A 23,813-nucleotide genomic window follows, 5' to 3' on the forward strand; every position below is an offset into this window, starting at 1 on the left:
CATGCCAGTTCACACTATTCCAGCTGTTATTGCATGAAGAACCAACCGCGTGCTTATCCAGAGTCTTATGCAGCAACCCGCTTTTAGCCGGTTACGTTTGCATTAACTTTTTGGAGCTAGTTCGAGGGCTGCTCCATAGGAAAAGCCACCAGAACACACATTGGGCTTCATTCCAAGTTTAGCGATAATTCTGCGGTATTGCCATCGAATTACCGCCACTCAGTCTGGCAGAATTACCACTGGAATGTGGGTGGTGGCAGGGCAGTTTTAATCCCCATTTTTTAAATTCATACGACTACATGGAGATTTTTGGGGATTTGTCATAAGCGGTAATTCAGCTGTGGTAAATCCACTAAAAATATAATTGGGAGGTGTGGCAAAAGCGGTAATAATTCCGTTACTGCCAAGAAAACTGTTGGTAATGGAATATCTGCCCCTTTTTTTTTACTGCACCGCTGAATTTGTAATGAGATCCATTATCTCTTCTTAGATAGCAGCATCTCGGTAAGGTTTACTGATGACCTGTGTAATTCATGTAAGGACATGACAGCCAACATACCTAGTTAAACTTCAAGGACATTTCCCATGATATTGGCAGTTGGGGAATTGTCTGTGTAGATCCCCATGGATCAGGGGGGCCTGGGGTGCCGACTAGGCACCAGGAAGCAGGAATGGTTGGTTCATTGATGCATCTGCCTGCTTCTTGCCTGAAGGGTTTGCAGGGAACGCCTCCCAGAGCAGCTGCAATGTGACCGGGAGCCTAGAGCCAAGCCGACGAACAAGTGAGCATTTTATTTTATTGTGTGTATGTATGCATGCGTGCATGTATGTTTGCAATTGTGTATATGTGAGCGTGATGGTGTAATGCTTTTGAATGTGCATGTGAATTAATGAAGGTGATTGTTGATTGTACGTGTGAATGGATGTTGTTGATTGAGTGTATGAATGGGGAATGTATGCAGGTGAATTTTCTTTGTTTCTCAGAGTGAATGCTTCAATGCGTGTATGCAAGGGCTGTAGGGATGCTTGGCGGCTTGTGTGATGAATGAGTATGAGAATGAGCACGTGAACGTTGTGTGAATGTGTGTGTGTGCATGCAATTGTGTTTGGTGGGTTTGAGCACTGATTTGGTGGCGGGAGGGGAAATGGTGTGCAGCATTTGTTTTACTGGGAATCTATGATAGGCAAGTATTATAAGTGTTATTACATGGCTAGACTGGCATTTCAGTGCACCAGCCTATCAATTTCTTACTGACATTTTTTGCTGGGCATCTATGATAAAGCAAGCATGGTAAGTGAGTTGTTATATGGCTAGACTGGCATTTTGGTGAATCCAGTTTAGCCTTTTGCTTACTGTGGCATGGTATTTTTTGCTGGGCATCTATGATTCAAAAAAGCATGATAAGTGTTATTATCTGGCTAGATTGTCATTTTGGTGCAGCCAGACTAGCCATTTCTTACTGTGGCTAACCCGTGTTTGTTGATTAGCTATGATAAAGCAAACATGAAGTGTTATTTCATGTTTATACTGGCGTGCATTTGTGCAGCTGGTCTGGACATGTTTTCTTATTGTGGCATGGCATTTTTAATGGTAAAGCCAACAGGAGTATTTTATTGCATGGGGATACTGGCGGGATGAAAATAAATTGGTGTTCCTAAACAGGGCTATCTTAAGGAATTTTGGGCCTGGGGCACAGATGCCTTAGGGGCCTGCCCTCAAACCAAATAAATGAAAGGATCCAGAATCTCCTGTCATGCCACCACTCATCAAAGCGATCACAACCCATAGCTTGATCTGCTGCCAGCAGCACTCAACATATAAATGGGTATTCCCTTACAGCCCCTTTATCCTCTTCAGACATCCTGGAATCGGAATAATAAACAAACGGCATTGTATTGGCAACATTAACAGTCCCTGGCAAGGGTGCTTGTGTGCTAGCGTAGGTACAGGACATATTTTAATGATGGAAGCCATGAGGAAGGGGCAGTGTAGATGCAGGACACGGATCAGTAGTCATATGAAAAAGGTACGTACACCCCAGTATAGAAAGGACTCATATTAGCACTCTCACAGAATGTAAATGGCTCACGCATGAAGACAGATTGGAAGCTAAGAGAAAGGTACACATACCATTGCATAGAAGAGACAGTGGATATAAATTAAAAGCTACTGAAAGGTGCATGGATGCTAACATAGAGTGAGATTAGAACAGATTGATGGTTTTCAGGTGCTATCGATATTAGTCAGCAAGAAACGATTGACTTTGTGGTGTGCAATACAACAAGCCCACAAATATTATACATGAAGCAATACAATAGGCAGTTACACCATGGGTGACACTTTAAAAATAAAAAAAAAATAAAAAAACCCTGAGAACTACATTACTTTTAGGGCTGACAATTTTGAAATGTTTAGAGACTGGCAAATTGATAAGATTAAATACCACAAGATTAAATAGGTTTCCCACGAACACAGATATTGGTTAAATTGTGAAGCTGAGATTTTAACCAATCTACCATTTCTGCACTTAGCACATTGTTTCCCAGTCCTTATCACAGATCAAGGTGCAATTATTTGTGAATGTTTGACTTTCATGAACTAACACAGTGCTCTGTTCTGTGTAACTGACTTAGAAAATACACAAATCACGTTATTAACCAACTTGACACCATTTAAAAACCAAACTTTATAGAAGCTTGTTATGAAAAAGAAGAATATTCTGACTTCCCTTTGCACAGTGCTAAAAGTTCCAGGAATGAGGCCTTCTGTTGCTAAAGCATCATGAAAGACTGTTTAGCGAACGGCGTGGCCCAAGAGGCATAACTAAGGAACCTTTAGAATTGGCGTTGTCTCTCTAACTAAGGGAGCGGCCTAAGTGAGGTGGGTGGTGGGATACATTCCCAAATCAGCAAAATATATTTATTTCGCCTTTTAAATAGCATAATTATTTAGGACACTACTATATTAGAATGTGCGTGGTACATTCCCAATCCTGACCACACAAGTGTTTCAAATTAGCAACATTTCAGTTCTAGCGCTAGTGAGGGCAGACTGGGGGAAGTGTCGGGGCTCCTGGGGATGGTGGCGGGTTGGGGAGTGATTGACCGTGATTGGTCATGGGGAACCCTCAGACATGATGGCTGCATGATTTGTTGAATCTGACATTAGCAACATTTGCGAGCATGCAGCGCTGGACCTGAAGTCACCTCCGTCACTATGTTATGCAGCACCTTACAAATACAAATAGATCAAAACATATTTATGCTGGCTGCAGCTTTTCCAACGCTCTCTTCCACACTCCATTTGGCTATCTTCACGATTATTCCCCATCACTATTAGATTCCATTTGCTCGTTTTTTGGGTTACGCGTTTTGGCCCCATTGTAGGAATTCCAGTTGGTAATTGTTTCTACTGGATCCAGTCTGCAGACCTTTGCCTTTTTGGACATGTACTGAATGTCCATGAACTTTTACATCGTTTACAACTTTAACAAAATGTAGCCGTCTGTTGGCTTCCTCCACCCTGTATGGTGCCCTGTGCTGCGGGCTCTTCACTGGCTCCCAGTGATGGAGTGGGTTAAATTCAAGGCATTATGCTTAGTTCATCGAGCTTAATACCATCAAGGTGCTGACCATCTGCAGGACACATTTCAGCCTTATATCCCTCAGCGCACACTGCGCCCTGATGCTTCCCATCTTGTTGTGGTCCATAGGTTTCCGCTGACCAGAATGGGTGGTAGGGCCTTTTCTGTGGCAGCTGGTAAGCTGTGGAATGGCCTCCCTCTGGCTCCGAGAGGTGTGGACAATCCTTTTTATTTCCAAAGTCTTCTTCAGACATTACTTTTTTAACCCTGGGTATTCTACCTAACTGTGTGTTTCCTCTACGGGCCAAGATGTCTTAGGGTGAACGTGCGCGTTACAAATTTGTTAACATAACATAACGTAAGTTAGTAAGTAAGTGGTGAACTGGAATTACCCCTAGGCATTTTGGCATTCATGGATGCAGCCAATGGAAATCCATTGCACCGTGGGTCCTTCTCCGTGTCTCTTGCAGTTACCAAAACACATAGGGCATCATTACGAACCCTGTGTGTTTGTGCTTGTAATCTGCCGAGATACCACCCAACTGTATTACCGTTACCACCACCTGGTCTGGCAGTATTACTGCCGTAAAACAAGTGGTGTTACTCTCCATCCATTCAACAGTATTACCGCCAGTTGAAATACTGCCTAATTGGCAGATTTTGGGCGGTAGTGTGGCAAGGGTTTTTCCCCCACCTTACACCCAAACCTGCACCACCCAGTTTATAATGAGGCTGATAGTTTGCCCCATCTCTACCTTCAAGAACAGGCACACAGTATCCTATCACACCAAATGTCCTTTTTAAATATTATGACTTTGGTACATCCAAAAGCCAGCATCTCACTTGGCCATAATCACATGCTGTGCTGCTTCTAAATTATATTAATTGGTGCGATCAGCCAGCAGCATTTTTCACCTAAATCTGAAAGGTTCATGGAGGGACAATGGTCAAGCATTTCGAACTACGAATTTAAGAAGAAATCTCCACCCTGGGTTTCCTAGCAACTGGATCCAACCTACTAGATCCATGATCTACTGGCAATCCTCTAAGAACCATATACATATATTGGGCACCTGGCTCTGCAAGTGGACAGCGATGCCTTTCCTTGGCCACTTTTACTGGGTGCTAATGGCCCACCATCCAAATCAATAGGCCCTCGCTCAGGTGTTGGTCTGTTATCAACAAGTATACCCCAACAGGCAAATCATTATTACCATTAGAAGCGTTGGTGAACACTTGGGTGCTAATGGATAAATACGAGTCACGCAGAGTATGCAACCTGTTGTTTCCTGAGAAAAATAGCTACAAGATGGCCTCCGTGGAAAAAGTGGAAGGGTCCATTTCCATGACATCTTTGGACAGCTGTGGCGGTGTGGATGGCTGTTTCTTAGTGTGGGCTGAGGTAAATTGGGGCAAGTAATGTGGGGAGGTGTGTAGGGGGACATGGATGCTGGGAGGCGGGAAGCAAAGTTGGAGGGCTGGTGCAACCAACCGGCTGCACTGAACAGGAGCTTGTACCAATAGATAAAGGCCACATTCAGAGCACTCTGAGTGGCTGAGTCAACAGCCACAGGTGCAAATTCATATTAATTAACAAAATCACGTTATAGAAGCTATTGTGGCACAGTGTCCCATCACCTACATCTAAGCGGGCATCTCACACTCCTTTCATAAGACAATTTCAATGAACATTACTCCCAGCCTGACTTCAAGTTATGCATGTAAAATTATAACACTTGATCTTTCACTTTTTCAGTGCAATGCCCTGGGTGATGTGGCACACTCTTTGTCATGTATGTGGTTTTACCACAGAAACTTAACAGATAAATATCAACAACAGAGATGGTGTAGTCTACATCAAGTGCCAGGACCACAAAGAGCAAGTCATTTAATCTGGGAATCCAGAACCTGATACATGATGTCAACACACTTCTCAAGTGTATGGTAAGGATCCTACACCTTAGCTCACTGGCCCAGTCTGGCAGCTCATCATTATAGGATTACACAAGTTCCCCTCACCTGGCGGGTCCTGATGTCAACCTCCGAAGCTCCTTTTGGAGGGAGTATGGTCTGCGTACTTGTCAAGAGCGCTTCAAACTCCTCTTCTTTGCCCATCTGCCTAGCAAGGTCCTTCAAGCTGGGGTACAGAATGTCAACTCTGCAGTGGCACAGAAGAGCAGAAACATTGTGTTATTTAGGGTGGGCGAGCCTTCATTTATAAACAATTCTTGTATGCTTAACAATTACCTTCCATCTGGATACAGTCATAAAGAAAACTAAGCATAAGTTCATTGAAGAGATCGGAGTGACGAGTCAGTGGGCCTCATTCCGACCCTGGCATTAACCAAGGCGCTATAAGCGCCTTGGTTGACGCCGTTATTTTTCCGCCCCATTCCAAGGTTGGCGGGGTCAGTAATTCCCCATTCACCATGGGCCCTTCCCCATTCCCATTTTTGCCCCATAGGGCTCAATGGGAATGGGGAAGGCGCTAATTACGGCCCCGTAAATTACGGTGCCGTAATTAGCTCCTAGGTCCCTTTGCGGGTTGGTTTTTTAACGCCTGCAAAAAGCAGGCGTTAAGTACCAACCCGCAAAGGGAACTCGGAATAGGGCGGTAAGGGTTTAACGGCACCGGTCTCGTTACCGGTGACCGTTAACCCTTACCGCCCTACTCGGAATGACCCCCAGTTTGTGGTTCGTTGAACTATTATTTGGTAAAGTGCTTATGCAGACCTAGAATCTTTTCAGACCATAGAAAACATGATGGAGGTTTGGGGAGTCAAAGCGGTCAGGTAGGAGAGCAAGTGGAGAGGGAGAAAAATGAATGCAGCGAGGAAGAAACAAACATTAGAGGTTTTTAAAAAGGCACATCAGAACAGGTGAGTTTCAACATTTCTTGTGAAAGTTGAGCACTGTTACTGTACCTCAGTCCATAGTCGAAAGAGAGAGAGAAAGAGAGAGAGAGAGAGAGAGAGAGAAAGAGAGAGAGAGAGAGAAAGAGAGAGAGAGAGAGAGAAAGAGAGAGATAGAGGGAGAGAAAGAGAGAGAGAGAGAGAGAGAGAGAGAGAGTTCAGAGCATGTACTGCAAACCAAAGGCCACAAGGTGAGGTTTGTGGAATCTTGGGGAGTCTAGGAGTCGAAGCCTAGAGGTCTCTCAATGATTGGTATTTCTTGATGCAGGGTTGAAAGTTGCCAGGAAAATGTGTTGAATTGCGCAGTGCATGAGGCAAAGGGTTTGAAGATGATCCAGGAGGAGACAGGGGGTATGTTCATCAGACCTTGAGTCATCAGAGCTTGAGTGGTGCGGTCGTAAGGCCCAAGGTTGAAGAAGGCCTCAGCACCCCTGTTCCAGAATGGTTTGGAGATGAATGAGGGAACGGGAAATGGCATAGTTGGCCCGGGTTAGGATGAAAGCCCAAATAATTGTGATAAGGGAACCTTGGTGGGTGCTAGTGTGACAAAATCAGTGCCTGAAACTGGGGGCTAAAGAAGATGAGGGGCCAAAGAAAAAGGAAAACGTGGGCTCTGCCAATTGTCATGAGCTAATTGGAGATGAATCTCCATAATCCCAACCCCCTAGTATGGGAAGTTCCCCTTTCCATAATCATAATAAACCTCTCCTTTGCAATTCTGCCTTTCTCTCACATCCACTCTATAACACTTTCATGAACATAACACGATTGGTCCCTGTTAGGGAGAAATCCTGCGTTATGCTTAATGTGGTAGCCCTCTGGATCTTTTGCTGGCTTTACTGGGTTTTGGACTGTATGTTTCTTCTCAGTCCAGCTTAATACAAAGCTAGATTGTGAGAGTGGCTCTGCTTTTGGAGCTCTGTCTTAAGAGTCCTTAAGACTCCAATGGCAAGGACACCTCAAAGGTACTCTACAGTGTTCTATAGAGGCTTCCCCTTTCTGTTCTGTCAGTCAAGTAGCTAGGCTGATTGCGTAATATTGCGTCCACCGCATGGAAACAATGTTACCTAGCTGGGGTCCTTTTTCACCCACTCCTCCATTCACAAAATGGAGGTAGGTTTTGTTTGCCTTGAACACTGGAAGGGTCACATGACCATCCTTTGTCCCTCTTTGTATTTTGTCGCAGGGTGCCTCTGTTGCGGGACTAGGGGCTGTAGCCTTCCCGACTCCAGTTCTGACTAACATATGCAGATACCTGCCTGGGAAAGTGTGGATTCCCTTCCTCTGTGAGAGTGAACCCTTCGCGATTGCCTCGGTGTGCCTCAAAGGATGGTCATCCATTGGCTGCCCACCTCCCTGTTTGAATGTTGCACAGTGTGTGATTGGGTGCTGTGTTCACTCGCCGCCTCTGGAGGGAAATAAAAGCAGACCCACTTCCCCACTTGCTTCACTGGACCCAGAAGAGCCCTGAAGACTGCTCTCCTGATGAATGGGTTATTAACCCAAAACGCATCGAGTTATTACAGAGTACCGAGCTTGCAGGGATAACTAATCTTACTTCATGTTTACATTGCTGAAGGATGACATATTTATAAGATTTTTGTTTTGAAGACTAATGCGGATGTCAAACGGACCATTGCTTTTTATTTCTATTTTGATGCATTATCTTCGATTAATGATTCAGCAATAGTAAGATCTCTGGCATATGATTAAAAAGAATATGATTCACTTGCTTTAAATTATTTTTATTTTGGTTAAAAATGTTACTCGTTTTAGTGTAAGATTGTTTCAAGAACAATACGGAAATGGAAACAGTTCCCTGTAAAAAGTGTGACATTGCTCTTGCAGATACTACTCTGAGACTATTGTAATTTTCCCAAGTGACCCCATCCTCTGAAGCAGAGTCTTGAGCCCGAGGATGATAGAGATCTTTAATAATTAACCTGGCCACAGGACTTGGGGTCAATCTTGCACTGGCGTGCTGACACTGGAACATTCGGGTGGTCACTAAACACCCTACACAGTCACATCCTCTGGAAACCACAAAACCACCTGCTGCAGAACTGCTTCTTCTACCCGGGGGTACTGCTCTCTCAACTCTCTGGCGCTGCTGGCAAGTATTTTCTTCAGCTGGATCTTAATCTGGTGGTGCTACTCTTCTATATCAAGGGTCTTCCTTGGCCTACACTCTGCCGGGACTCTATTGGACATTCTTCATAGCACATCACGTGTTCTGCTAAATAATTACCGGAACCACACAAACCGGTTGGCCCTGAAAACACTTTTCCTTTTCCTCTAAATGTATTTTCTGCTGTAGGAAAAACATTGTACTGAACTTTTCAGAACTCTTGAAAACTTGCTACTTGTTTTGTAAAGTTTACTGTCAGCGTAGTTTTTGATCTTTTAATTTTTTATGTATAAAGAATATATTTTATGAACATATTGAGTGGGAAATCTCTAATTGAGTAATTCTATATTTCACATTTTAATGACCCCTCTCGCTTGTTAGGGGCTAAGCCTCGGTGTCCCTGCCACTCAACCTCTTAGAGAGCCTGGTAAAAAATAAGGGAATCACTGGCACCTTAGGAAGTAAGATATGCCTGAAGACCCTGACCGCAGGGTTTAAGGAAGATCTCCAAACAGTTCCTAACTTTGACTGCTACAGAAAAATACATGCTGAGCACAAGTGGGTGCCGCAGGTCTGCGAGGTGGGATAAATGAACGGACAAGTCACTGCTGTGGGCCACCTGCCATTGAGAACAGTCCCTCATGCTCCCAACGTGGATCTGCAGCAGTTCTGTAAGCAGAGCACCCACTGGACAGCAAGTATCACCAGGATCCACCATGTCCTCACCACAGCAGCTCCACTGCAAACAGAAACATGCTCTAGCACCCAGTGGCCAAGTTGGCATCAGCTCTGCAAGCAGATCAGCCACAGACATTACATTTGCAGGACTTGTGACGGTCTTGTGTGGAATCAGAGGGGGGGTCCAGGAACTTAAGCTACAGAAAACTGAAGCATGACTATTATGCAAGCACAGAACTGTGTCTCTGGGACTCAACTCAGATCATGAATTCAGCGTGTTTCTTTAAAATTATGTTGATTTGGACACGCTTTAGATCTACTGACTTTGGATATGCAAATCATCACTCGTTAGGAATCCCATGTGTTTCTTCTAAATTATGTGGAACAGAGCATGCTTATTCAGCTGTTTGACTTGGGTCACGCAATCACTTTACTGTGGTTGACATGTAATTCAACTCTCCTTCCCCCAGAAGCTCATGGTATCCCAAGCTCTGGTTCTCTCTAGCTTGGACTATTGTAACGGCCTCTTTCTAAATCTACCTGCCTCTACTCTCCGCCCTCTGCAACTAATCCAGAACAGGACTGCGAGACTTGTCCTTCGCCTCGAGCCCTGGGATCGTATCTCTCCAGCTCTGAAATCCCTTCATTGGCTCCCAGTGGATGCAAACATTACATTTAAAACCCTCGGCATTGTCCACAAGGCTTTCTGGGGCCTGGGTCCAAAATACCTTCAGCTATCCCTCCGCAAATACCTCCCCTCTTGAGCTCTTTGCTCCTCTACCTCCAACTCCCTGAGGGTCAGTCGTTTTTCAAAGAAATGAGCTGGGGGTAGATCTTTGCCTTCGGCTGGGGCCTCCCTCTGGAACAGCCTCCCTGCCACTCTAAGGGCCTCATTACACGGATGGCGGAGAACCATGGCGCTATTAGCGCCATGGTTCATGCCGGTAAAATACCGGCACCACCTTGGCGGAAAGGGGAATTACCGCCCCATTCCAAGGTTGGCGGGGCGGTTATTCCCCCTTCCACCATTGCCCTTCCCCATTCCCATTTTTGCCTAATAGGGCATAATGGGAATGGGGAAGGCGCTAATTATGGCACCGCAAATTGCGGTACCGTAATTAGCTCCCTGGGTCCCTTTGCGGGTTGGTTTTTAATGCCTGCAAAAAGCAGGCGTTAAATTCCCCAACCCGCAAAGGGACCTCGTAGTAAGGCGGTAAGGATTTACCAGTACCGGTAAAATACCGGTACCGGTAAACCTTTACCGCCATCCGTGTAATGAGGCCCTAAAACTTGAGGAGAACCATCTCTGGTTCTGGAAGCACCTCAAGACCTTCCTCTTTTCTTCTGCCTTCGCTTCCCCTCTCCCCTGCTGATCTGTTCTCTCTTGGCACCGTGCACCTGGCCACCCTCTGTCCTCCGGGCCCAGGTACCTGCTCACCCTGCCACCCTCCCGCACTGCCTCCAGGCCACCCCTTGCACTGGGATCTGTATCTTTACCCATGCAACTCCCCCCCCCATTTCTTCCTGCACTTATCTGACCTAACCTGACTGCTGCCTTAAACCTAGCACTTGCAAAATGCTGGCTGCACTAAAACGGTTTGTTGCCTTTATTATTTATTTATTGTTATTTATCTGTTCCTCCTCTGCTTCACACTTTCCACTTCTCCCCCTTCCATGCACCTTTCCCCTCCCCCTCTCCCATGCACTTGCACGTTCTCAATGTCACTGGGCCTAGTAAGATCGCTGTTTCGTTCTCCCCTGTTCCCCTCCCTTGCCTTGTCGCTCTCTGAAACACTTGTGTACGAGCGCGATAGAAATAAAATATCAATATCAATATCAATAGAACAAAGACAAGGCTCACAGAACGTTTGGTGTTCTAAACCATGCTACTAGTGTTTATTGTGAATCGCATTTGTATAACTTAATTTACAGCAGTTGTGTGAGTCCAATGAGCACGCGCCTGGGAGTTATTCCTTCCCTTTCGTGCAGGATTTACCTGTCACTATTGTATGTAGGAGATTTGGATGCATTTAGCACACTCATGGGCTACGTTGTTCCTTGCATTCAGATAATTCATCATCAGCATTTCAAGTGTTAGAATGTCTTTACTAGGCTTATCATTGCATCGGACATCAACCAGCGACTGTGGTGCATTCATCTTCGCGACTCAATTGATTCAGCAGCTGTATCAGCCCAATCATTATGCTCACTATTGCATTGCACATTAACCCTGATGTTCCCTGTACTCTCACTATTGAGCGCAAGTTATTTTGCAAAAGATGTTGCTGCATCATTATCTTGTCCACTTCGCACTCGCATTGTAACATCATTTGATGACAACTGTTGTTGTATGCGGCGTGGAAGAACTTTAGAGCCCTTTTAAGCGTTGTATTTCGTACGTGGCATGCCATGCGTGCATACGCCTATATCTACAATCCAAAATGGCGATACCGAACTACACCGGGACGCCGAAAGGCTAGCACTGCATGTGCTCTACCCTAGACAGTCATGCACGGGTAAGGATTATGCCTAGAGTTTGTCGCTCACCTTTGTGACTTCATGTCAGACTGTATGTGAGGTACAGTCTCTCAACGCTGTTTCCCCTTACTTCTCCATAGAATTGTTTGCGCGTATCCGCTGAGCTTTGTCTTTTGATACCAAAAGATCAGTACACCGAATTGGTAGTACATGTTGCGCCTTACACAGCATGGCATTGGTAAGGTTTTGTCATAAATTGCTTTGAACACTCACTGATGTCTGTTTTCACCTTTTGTACAGCGTGTCTTCTTTTCTTTTTTCTGTCAGACCCCCTTGGTTGGACCCATGTTCAATATGTATAGATACCGAAAGGTTAATTTTAAAGTTGCAACGCCTCCTGAACTCTAATCATCCGGGTAAAACCTGGTGCACTTACATTAACTCGCTCCATTATTTCCTAAAGCACTCACACGGCGTCCCTTTTAATACAACACCATATTGACATTAGTTATTCCTGTATGTTTATCCATAGCAGACTCTTCTGCATTTACCTTGGAGGTTACTTTTTATTGTACTCTGGCATAACGTACACTATTAGCATGTGTGCTGCGAACAAGAGATACACCCTTGCGCTGTTTGCATTTCTTTTGTTTTCTTATGTGCAAGTCAGTAGATTAATGCAAACATTTTTACCAAAAGATTAAGACACTGGGCCTCATTACAAGTAGGGCGGTAAGGGTTAACGGTCACCGGTAACGAGACCGGTGCCGTTAAACCCTTACCGCCCTACTACGAGTTCCCTTTGCGGGTCCTTCCTTAACGCCTGCTTTTAGCAGGCGTTAAGGCCAGGACCCGCAAAGGGACTTTAGAGCTCATTTACGGTACCGTTATTAGAACCTTTCCCATTCCCATTGAGCCCTATGGGGGCTCAAATGGGAATGTGGAAGGGCCCTGTTGAATGGGGAATTACCGGTCCCGCCAACCTTTGGAATGGACCGGTAATTGCTCCATTCACCAGGGCGGAATCGGAACGAGTTTGGAGGCAGCCATGCCGCAAATAGCGCCGTGGTTACCTCCAAACTCGGAATGAGGCCCACTAACTGACTTTGTATCCTTGCACTTCAGTCATAGGGCGCAGAAGTTTACTGCAGGCAGATTTTCATAGTGATCGCATAACTTGATTAACAAATACTGAATTAATTACCATGATGACCATTTAACTGTGTTGTTCTGTTCTTCCCTCCCCCCTTTACCCGTGGTTGACATAGCTTGTATATTTTGACGGTTTGATTTAATGTGTTTGTCTCCATAGATTGTGGTTAATATATTTGTTAATTCCGACTGTTTTTGATACCGCAGGGACTCATATGCTTTTTCCTGGACTCACATTTTGGGTGTTTATCAATGTTTGACATTTGCTCAACCTGTATCTATGTATATCCACAACCATCCAGATTGGAAGTCACATTCAAATTACACTAATCCCATGAATGTGTTTCATGCGCATTGTTGCCCTGGTTTTTGTGGTTATTCTACTGATTTAATGTGATTTGGTTGTTTATATGACACAACCTAAAAAGGTAATCGAGTGCATTTCCAACAGTGGAAGAACATGATGGCGTATGAATAAAGTGAACCGGTTCTGTGATTTAATGATTTAAAGAAAGCCTGTAGGGGAGAACTTAAACAACCGTGTCTTCCATTTCCTCCCAAAGGCAAGAAGATTTTAAATAAAATGCTAAATCTCCTGGCAGAGAGTTTCACAGATTACCGGCCTGAACCAAAAATGAGAACCCAACGGCACAAGTTTGCTGGCACCTGTGAATATCACCTAAAGTTTACTCAAGGACATTAAAGTCTTATTAGGGATGTACATTTTCAAATGGTGAAGTAAGGTGGTTTCTTGCCATGAATGGATTTATGAACAAGGGTGAAAGCTCTAGCCCTGAACGGAAGCCAATTTAATCTTCATAATACTGCAGATGTGTGATGACTTGGAGGTGTATTGGTAATAATTCTTGCGGACTGCGGAGGAGTTAATAAATAACTGGAGGTCATTGGCTACGTACCTGGAAGCTCCAAGGAATAATTAATTACAACAAACCAATAATAGCCTGAGCAATAAGTCCTAGGGGATCCGGTGTGAGTAGGAGTTCGATCTGCTGGAGGAGCATAAGATGGTATGCAGCATTACTGACTATCTGATTGGCATTTTTAGCCAAAGACAGCTCAGCAATGAATATTGCTACGAGGGATTTTACTTTGCCTTGAGACTTTATGATATTCCCTTGTAATTTTAACTTTTTATAAGATGCAGATACACTTTGTAACACAAGAAGAGTTTCCGTTTTAGAGGGACTCAGACCAAGCCAGTTCTCGGTCATCCATGTTTCAATAAGAATGAAAATAAATTGGATCCAATCCAAGACCTGGCTAGTCTCACCAAGAAAATTGAGGAAAACTGGGTGTTGTCTGCATAATTTTGAAATTATTCATTGTGCTTTAACAAAATGTTCTGTAGAGGTTGCATGCATAAGTATATATTGAAAAGAAGGGGAGATAAACAAGCTCCCTGGCAGATCCCGCATTTCGGGAAGTCATTTTTTCAAGCGAAGGTTCCAAGACATATTTAGCGATTCGATTAAAAAGGAATGCTCCAAACCATTTTGCAGCATGGTGGGTCATTCCTGTGACCTCCACCAATGGTGATAGGGGGAGTCAGGTGGTCTAGGGTATCAAATGCTGCACATAGATCTAGGAGAAAAAGACTTCCATCATGGCCTCTATCAAGGATGTGGAGGTGATTGTCCCTGATGTCTAGCAAGGCTATTTCGTTAGCACTATTCGGCCTAAAGCCGGGCTGAAAGTAACCTAAAATATTGTTTTCTTCCAAATTCTCCTATAGTTGACAGGTATCAATTTTGTGCAACATTTTCAAAAGGAAAAATAAGTTGGTCATAGGTCTATAGTTGTAACTTAAAGAATGATCTAGGAAAGGCTTTATTAAAAGTGTTGTAATCCATAAATGCTTAAATTCCAGAGGGATTGAATTTACAGAAAAGGAGAGATTAATAAAAAGTACTATGAAGGGGGCAATTGCTTCAATGTGTTGTTTTATTAAAAGGATTATCACTGGGGCAGAAGGTGGGATTTACATTATGCTCTGCTGTGATAGCCTGTTCAGGAGAGACCTTGGCTAATGAGAATGCAAGTATATTCACTGAGCAGACTAAATCTTCTTCCAATTTAAGTTCTTGGGTGTTGTTGAATTTTGATCCGTCAGTTGGCATGGAGAAAGGTGGGGTTGGGACTCTAAAGCCCAGAGTTATTATGGAGCTCAATTTCTTGATATTAACTCACATTGCAATGATTTTAGAATTGAATGAGAATTTAAGTGTATTGCACCATTCCTCAGAAGGAGTAACTGAATAAGAGAGGGGGTGTGAATAAGTACGTTTTCCTACAATTTGAAACAACGTCTTGCTTCGATTGCTTGCAGAATCAGTTTCATCAGCAACATATTTATTTTCTGCTTGCAAGATTACAGCAATGTACGATTTGTGCTCATCATGAGGAGAAAGGTTAACAGAGTACAAAATAATATTTTTTCTATTTTCACTTGAGCTGTCTAATTTAGAGGTGGGGAGAATACCAAACATTGTGTTTTGGGGTTTTCTTGTCTGATGTGAACTTTAAAGAGTTAACTAAATTGCCAATGGTATTTTATAATGAGAAATTAATTGAGGACTGTTGAGGGGCTCATCAAGGGTTTGACTAAGACGATTAAACAATGGGAAAACCTTCACTTGAAGCATAGAGGGGTAATCTCTAAATGGCATAACTGATAACCCCATTTTTCTCTGTTATTCCGATTTGGGCAAAGTGAAAAATATCTCCCTTTGGTTGGACCAAGTCACGTTAACAGGGGTAATATTGGTAATGTCTAATTTTCCAAATAGGATCCAATACCTTTCTTTTAAAGCTATCACGATAAGCTTGTTTGAAGCATTCCTACATATTTTGAGTTTTACATACAGGGGTCTTTTAGACTAAGAGGAACTGAGGACTATACCATTATCTATACAAAATGTTCCTTTCATGGCTTTACATTACACCAAATGTATTCCAATATTTGGCCATACAGAGTGTGGCTAAGCTCAGGGCAAAGGTGGCAAAAGTAATTACTGTAGAGTGGAGTCTGCTGTTACACCTGGGGTTCAACCTGCTGTGCGCTACGTGCGTTATCCCCAGCTGAAGGAGCAGCGTTTGTCCAGGGTTTCCCCGCTCTGGCAGCTTTGGAGGTTGCTAGGGAAATGAAAGCATTCTCCCTCGGGTCACATGACTCACCAGCTGACCGCAACGAGACTTATCAAGCCAACGCGGAAGCACAGGCTACGCCTTCTCTCCAATAAAGGAGTCCAAAGCCCCAGCGGCAGTGCTTCTGATAAGCGTTTCTTACCAATATTAGGGACTTTACCTGATTCTTCCATGTCTTGACCTCGGAAATCCTTGTGACCATTCATCCGCCTCACACTTTGCATTGTTACCTGAATACCTTTTGCCGACCCGGACCGCTTGACTCTAGACTTGCTACTTACTGTCCTCGTGGTTTGCTTTTGGAACATTTACTTCCTGTGTATTACGTTACACGCATATCCCCTGAACTGCTCACTTAACCACCTCTTACAATCTCAACGCGCAGTTCATTCCGGCGGACCCTGCATTCCCGCCGTCCGCTATCTCTATGTGGAAACTCGCTGGCTCCTGCTAACCCAAAGGAACATCCACTGCTTTACGCCTTGCTCGCCTGGGATTTGCCCGCACTGTGCCCTGCCAGTAGCCCGGTAAGCCTACGGCCCTCAATCTCTACTTCCACGTAGTAGGGGAATTAACATCTTGGCATCCACACTTTCTACTTCATAGACACACAGTTCTACAACACCTGGAATATCAGAACCTTCTTGTGCATTAATACGAACACTTTGGAACTGTCTTGTGCAGTCTACAAACGCTTTGGAACTTCTTGTGCAATACCTTGAATGCTCCTCTGCCTAATTGCACCATCCCAGCACTAGAAGCTTCCCTCTTTTCGCCCAGGGAGATATCCCTTACTAACCTTCCTGTTTATTGTTTTTTCAAGTCGTTGTTTTGCCTAAAAGGATTTACCTACACATACAGAGTAAGACATGCGGTACTAGTTGTTTCACTGTTGTCTACACTGTTAGTACAGTAATCCAGTCATTAGTCCCTGTCTTAGCTGAATTGTTTCCTATTCCTGTTCCTCCTCAGGTTCAGCCATTAGACCATTTGCTCAGAACTCAGGTAGTTCTCCCATTAGTAGATTTGTTTTGTGGGGTTATTTGTCAACTGGTGTTAACGTATCTTCTTTTCTTTGCAGCCTGGTGTTGGTGTAGCGGTGTGGGTGTTCCCCGCTCTTTTGGGTGATTTACCTTTTTGACTGTTTCCTATGTTCAGCAGGAAGGTCTATTGCCAAAAAGAGTTTCCTCAGTTAGAGGAGGTCCGGTCTGGGTCATTCCCCAAAGGGAATCCTCCCAGAAGTGACTGAAGTTTTGGAGTCTTGAACAGCTGAGCAATGCCCCGGCCTGCCTGCACGCTGGTGAGCAACATCTACAGTATCAAAGAGACCAATTGGATTCCTTAATTTTAATGTACTCCAGGCAATATATGATAGATACTCAAACGAAATGATGACTAACATGGTTTGAATTAATGCAATGCTAGGTGATCATGTTAGGGAATGAAGTGTTAGTTGTTCATGACGTTGATTAGTCTTGTGACAATTTTTTATTGATTGATTGTTTTGCACAGTGCAACAATGTTGTGCATTTGGCAATGTTGGTGCATTTTGTCTTAGTGATCTTAAAAGAATGTAAATTATATATTTGTCTGCATTAAATCCTTTTGAATCTATGCAGAAATTTGTCTTCTTAAGTTTGGAATACATTTGGTGTAAAGTAAAGCCTTGACAGGAACATTTTGTGTAGCTAAAGCCCAAATATTTTGAGCCTGATGGCCTTGAGGATCTTCAAATCCTAAATTAAAGTCACTCAAAAGAATCATTTGGTTGCTGGCTTTAATTACAGGAAGTAGGGTATATGAAATATCATCAGATGACTTTTTCAATAGGCTGGTTTAGCGATAAATAATGACAATTTGAATAATATGATGTTTCTGGGTTAATAATTTTGCTGAGAATATTGCAACCCTTATTGAGTATGCAGGGGCAAGGAACAATCTTAAAAGAAGACTTATAAACTATAGTTACACCACCCCCTGTGCCAGTGGACCTATTAGCATAAGTGACAAAGTAGCCATCTGTTGCTGCCTAGGTGAAAGAGGGGCAGGAGTGAGACTCTAGCCCAGTCTCAGTGATGGCTAACCAGTCTACATTTCTGTCATTAATTAGGTCTGAGCTTTCCAGTGTGTGTTTAGGAAATGAATGGACATTAATAAAAGGGGATGTCCACTTGAATTGAATCCCTAACCTGCCATGATTGCCTGAAAAAGATTCTGTGGGTTAATGTGGTGCTGTGCAACTAATTCATTTGTAAAGGTGCCATGATCCTATGGGATCCGGAAGCTTGGTGTATAAATGCAGTGAGGTAGATAGAGGGAAAGGGCCCAAAATATGAATAGGGAGGTGCAAGTAGTTTAAGCTCTGATGAGCAACTAGAATGTCTCCCTCAGGCAGCTGGGAAATGTGGTCAGAAACTGTAAAAGGAACGCTTAATGTGCAACAAGCAAGATTATGAAAGTTAAACAATTCCTTCAAGCGGAAATGCAAGAAGCAATTCTAGGCACCTTGCGGGCAAAAGTGCCCCCATCCGAGATAGCGTGAGGTGTAGTTTAAACTAAGTCACTAAAAGAACCAACATAGCATAAAAAATAAGTATAAGAACAGCTCTACAAGCAATACAAATTCAGCAAGTAAGAATTCAAAATGTATATAAAATAAAGGCAATTAACGGACCACTGTGTATGAATTTCCTTAGGCTAGGACTGGAGGGATTACCAGCCCTCTTCAGCCCTATATGCAGGGGTGATAGCAGATGAGAGAGGTAAAGGGGGGCAATGGTACCAATGCGTGGGTTGATACTGAGTTGTCATACGTCAGACAACGCAAAACATAACTACCTTTTGAGAGATGTTTGAATGTGTTCGATATGGAAAGAGGTCACATAATTGAAATTGGGAAGTAAAGCACAAAAACAACATTTCCTTATACACTAATTATGAATACATAGAGGTTAGTCTTGGGGACCAGTTTCAATTGAGGCTTCGGATCAATATATTGTTAACACAACAACTTACATCTAGAAACGGTGCTGTACACTCCTGGATATTGGTATCATTCAGGACAGTAATCGGAAGATTGTGATATAGATGCAACAAGTACAAACTGTAATGGCAAGTCTATATAGTTACTATAACTAGGTTAATCTGGGTATGTACCAGGATCCGTTTTAGGAGAACAGGAGCGTGAAGCTCATAGAATGCAGAGTCTTTAAAAAATGGGAGCAAGGAAGACTGTTGGGGCTGACCAAAAGTGAAGGCTGGTGTATGCGGTGTACGGGGCATATATTTCATTGAAATATAAAAGGGGCTGACCTTTGATGCTATAGTGATATGCATCCACATTTTGAATTGTATCCAAGAAGCACACTAGCTAAGAAACAGTGATCATCAGATAAGAACTCACAGCAGCCTGAGAAGCTTTGCTGTCAACTCTTGACAATATAACGTTTTAATCCTCTGCTTTAACCTCTCAGCGGTAATCAGTACTATTTACCTGGGCCATCTGCTCTACAGGAAAAAAACCTAAGTGTCTCAACTCATTGCTATTCTGACGGCACTGAGCCTTACCTTAGTCTTCCCTCTGTGTTTAGCAATTTTAGAGTACAGTGGACAGAAAAGTGGAATACATCACCTTAGAGGAGAGAAGCATAAGCTCCCTGGTGCACTTTAGGATCATTCTGAAAATATGGCTTTTCATCCCTTAGGATGATGTAAACTTGTTATCAGCACATGGACAGCTTTCATGCTTTAATGAGCTATATACTTTTTGAATACATCATTCAATCCACCATGAGTTGCCATTTGAGCAGTTTGTCTTCCTACCACATTACGAAGTGTTTGGAATGCTTCCTTGCTGGCGGTCTAGTAGAAGTTCATCAAACCCTCATTACATTTTCAAGTACATGTATTTAGATGATAAGTATGTGTCTTCTCTTTTTCTTAACGAAGTGCCATACTGTAGACGGCTGGGTGGATATCTGGGCAGTGCGTACATTTCTTTTCTTGGAGTTGTGATGTTGGCTGTCACATGGAACCTGCGAGTCACTCAGTTGAAAGATTTCCAAAACAATGCAAACCAATCTGGACTGTGTGCAACTCTTATTTCATGTGCTACCAGGAGTCACTCAAAGGTCCACTAAGGTCCATTTAATGTGGCACTATTCTATTTAAATGTGGGTATTGCATAAATAACTAAAAGATAACTTCACAATTACTTTTATTGCACTGCAGTTCCATTGATTATAGGACTGGGTGTGATAGGACAATGTATTTTAAAACTGAGTGCTGGAGACAAACTAAAATACGTATGCCTAAGACCTAACAAGTTCCAGATCCTAATTGTTGAATACTGCCATTTTCCACATTCTTGAACCTTTGGTCTTTGTGCAAAACATAGTCAATCAAAAGGTAATATTCAATATGTGTCAGCATAAGTCATCATTTCCGTCAATGCCCACTACTGCATATTCTTTCATCACTTGCTTTACTGCTCAGATTATGAATACCCTGCTTTAGCGATCAGCCGTGTGGATTCATGGAAAGCCATCATTAAGCTGAAGAAGGTGGCCCATGATGTTGTATGGGTTGTACGATCATCACACATGAAGATGACATTATGATGTCCCAGTGCCCAGAACTGATAGCAGCTGTCCATTTACCAGACACACATGGTAAATGATTTCAGACTAATATATAATTCAAGGCTTTACTTATTGTGAATGCTTATGTCGCCATTACTTCTCATTTCAGTTACTGCTGAGACTCGTGTTCCTTTGGTTAACAAGATTGCACATGTAACACCACAAATTTACCCTTCAACCAGAGTAATATATTGACACCAGATTTGTCAACTTGGCTGACTACTGCCTGATGTAATATATATTCAGATCAATAAGTCTCTAAACGATTAAGGAAGCAAAGAAAATACTACAGAAGCTCAGAAGGAACGAGTTTGGCCCTACAAGTCAAAGACCATTTAGACTGCACTCTTTTCAGAAAATCATTTCAAGGCATTTCTCCATGTTCTCGTCTCCATGAAGACTCACCGGTAGAGCTCTGAAAACTGTTTGTACAGTGGCACAGTGTTCACCTCTTCCACTCGCAGCTTTAGCCGGCCCCACGCCTCCTTAAACAACTCAAGCTGCTTCCATAGTTTTAGGAAGGATCTCAGCAAAGAATAGGCCGTGATCGGATTATGAATTCCGGGAAACTCTGCAGAAGTACTCCAAACAGGCTGCATCTGTTCGAGCTGATGATCATTTTCCACAGATGGTTGCTTAATCACAAAGGAAAAAGTATGTCATTAAAAGTGAATGAGGAAGAGTCAAGAAGGCACAGATGTGTCGCTAGCCCACTTGGGCACTTTGGGAGTGTATCTTTGCACAAAGCCATTTGTGTGAGGTTCAGGTGGAGTGGGCTTAGGACATAGATGATCTGGCGGCATTAAAGGGAGAAATATATAATCACTTATTTCAAAATGTCAGACAGGTTAGAAGATGGTAGCAAAAATAAAGCATTTTTTGGTCCTTTGTTAAGATCAGTGTTAAAATGTATTTCTCAAATCTGGCTTGGTGGACAGATATCAGGACGCCGTTCTAGTTATAGTGAACAGGGGAGCCCTGAGAGGTTAGCCACACCCAATCAAGGTAAGCATGGAGAGTGGTCAAGGCTTAGTCTCAGGAGAGGTGAGTCGGGTCAGGTGTCCACAATGACTCCACACAGTGAAATACACAATGGGCCTCATTACAAGTCTGGTAGTCCGGAAATAAGGGTTGCCGGTAGCAACATACCGGCATCCTTTCCAGACCGCCAGACTACGAGAATGCCTGCAGGGGCCGGTGCTCGCGGCAGGTCTGACCTGCAGGGATCATTGGCCACTGTAGGTATGCTTCCGTGTCCCCATTACCGTGGAGTCCTATGGGACTCCACAGGAATGGGGACTTACAGTTCCCACCGCCTGACATCCTGGGCCACCGGGACTTGTAATATCCCGGTCGCACCGGGATATCAGGAGGCAGAAATGGTGTTACAAGGTCAGCGGCAACGGACCGGTAGCACCAGCGGGTTCCCATGAACCTCGTAATGAGGCCCAAAGATTCTGCTTAGACAGGTAAGTACAAACATACTCTATTATGGGTCCAAAGACACACTAGAAAAAGGAATCAAGCAGGTAATACTATCAGACAGTTTTAAAACATATATACAGTCACCTTTGGTTTGTAGGAATGCATACAATTCATGTATACACCTGAAAAGAATGTAAGCAATTATGCAATAAGGAAAACCAGTTCACAAGAATGAGGAACCTAACTTTATAAGTATAATCCCTTTGTGGATTGGGGCCTTTTGCCCAAAAGTCAAAAGGTTCCTGATAATAGAGCGGACAAATGTAGGAAGAGTGTGTGTGGTGGTGAAAAATGTTCCAAAAGACTTCTCAAGGATTTTACAGGTTTGTAAGATACTTTTTCTCTCTCTTAAACAGCTTTAAAACAAATAATTAAAAAGCGAGGGAATCGAAAAAATCAAAGTTATTCACAAAGTTTATTATAGTGGACATAAGGGTGGCTGTAACTATTGCGATTAGTCACGACCCTTACTCAGATTTTCCCAAATGACTTGACCGTTCGACTGGGAGTATCTGGAGGTAGCTACAACCCTTCCCAAAGAAGAAATGCATCAGGCGCCGATGCAGGCCTCTTCCTGACACTCTACCTGATGGAAGGAAGTCAGTTCCAGCGACACTCACCGCACACGTGCGACAGCAGGAGTCTCTCCAGTCGTGAACAAAGACAGCCCTGTAGGTCCAGCTGCCTTGATGCTGGGATGCTGAAACCTGGCACGGAGGCGATTTATAGGATGATCTGCGACCACTGAAGTTCCAGGAGAAAATCTCAGGGCACTAGCCACGTTTAGGAGCCACATGCAATAAACGTGAGTATGCACACTAACAACACTACACAAATGGTAAAAATGTAATTGCTGGCACCAGCCTGTCTATAGGCACATATAAAAGCAACCAAAAATCCCCAGTGTAAAAGACTAGGTTGACACAAAAGTATCCCCAGGCACTGCATTGTAAGATGCTGTGTGCACTGTAAGAAAAGTTACCAAAACAGGTAAAAAGTAAAAGACATAGGGGAAACAGCTTCCCAATACTGATAGACTGAAGGACTGATCAGTTTCCACATGACAAAATGAGCACAACTGCCATGGAAGTCTCTGTAAAAAATCAGGACAGGTGAAAAAACAAAATCAAAAAGTTTGGGGGTCCATAGAATATGGAGGTAAAGTTGCCTAAAAGAGAAATCTTTCCTAACCGTCTGATTCACAAAAGGTTTGCTGGCTCTAGTGATGGGGGATTTGCAAACATTCAAAGGCCCTCTCAGGGGTGATTGTGCAAACCAGGGGGCATACAGGGGCGGTAACACAAATGTATAACGTGCCTCCTGAGTCACTTAAAACGTAATTTCAATGTATAAAAAGCAAAACACTTCCCTGTGCTTGTTTGGAACAGGCAAGGATGCTTGCACAATGCACTGAAGGGTCTACATAAAACCAATAACATACATTTTTAACTCATCGCTTAAAAGCTTAAAAACTGCTTTCTAGTATGCATGCCTATCCCTCAAACAGGGATAGATGTTTTTTTTTTTAAATTCTGAACAGTACCCTATCAAAGGACCTTTAAATGCCCATGGTAGTGAAATACATCCCAAA

The 23,813-nt window shown here is 43.3% G+C and overlaps 1 protein-coding gene across 1 annotated transcript in view; it reads right to left on the minus strand.

Moving 5' to 3' along the window:
* The window catches only part of LOC138453561 (coiled-coil domain-containing protein 162-like), a 377,757-nt gene extending 356,390 nt beyond the window's left edge, over nucleotides 1-21,367 (minus strand). The window contains exons 1-2 of the mRNA XM_069606542.1: nucleotides 21,143-21,367; nucleotides 5,604-5,742 (exon numbers count right to left, since the gene is read on the minus strand). Of these exons, the coding sequence (XP_069462643.1) occupies nucleotides 5,604-5,742; nucleotides 21,143-21,336 (333 nt within the window). The 5' untranslated portion in view covers nucleotides 21,337-21,367. The remainder of the gene's footprint in view (nucleotides 1-5,603; nucleotides 5,743-21,142) is intronic.
* Between the last annotated feature and the right edge of the window lie 2,446 nt (nucleotides 21,368-23,813).

The sequence above is a fragment of the Ambystoma mexicanum genome, chromosome 4p, assembly GCF_040938575.1.
Source record: "Ambystoma mexicanum isolate Mex_15411 chromosome 4p, UKY_AmexF1_1, whole genome shotgun sequence".
In the NCBI taxonomy this organism is placed as follows: domain Eukaryota; kingdom Metazoa; phylum Chordata; class Amphibia; order Caudata; family Ambystomatidae; genus Ambystoma; species Ambystoma mexicanum.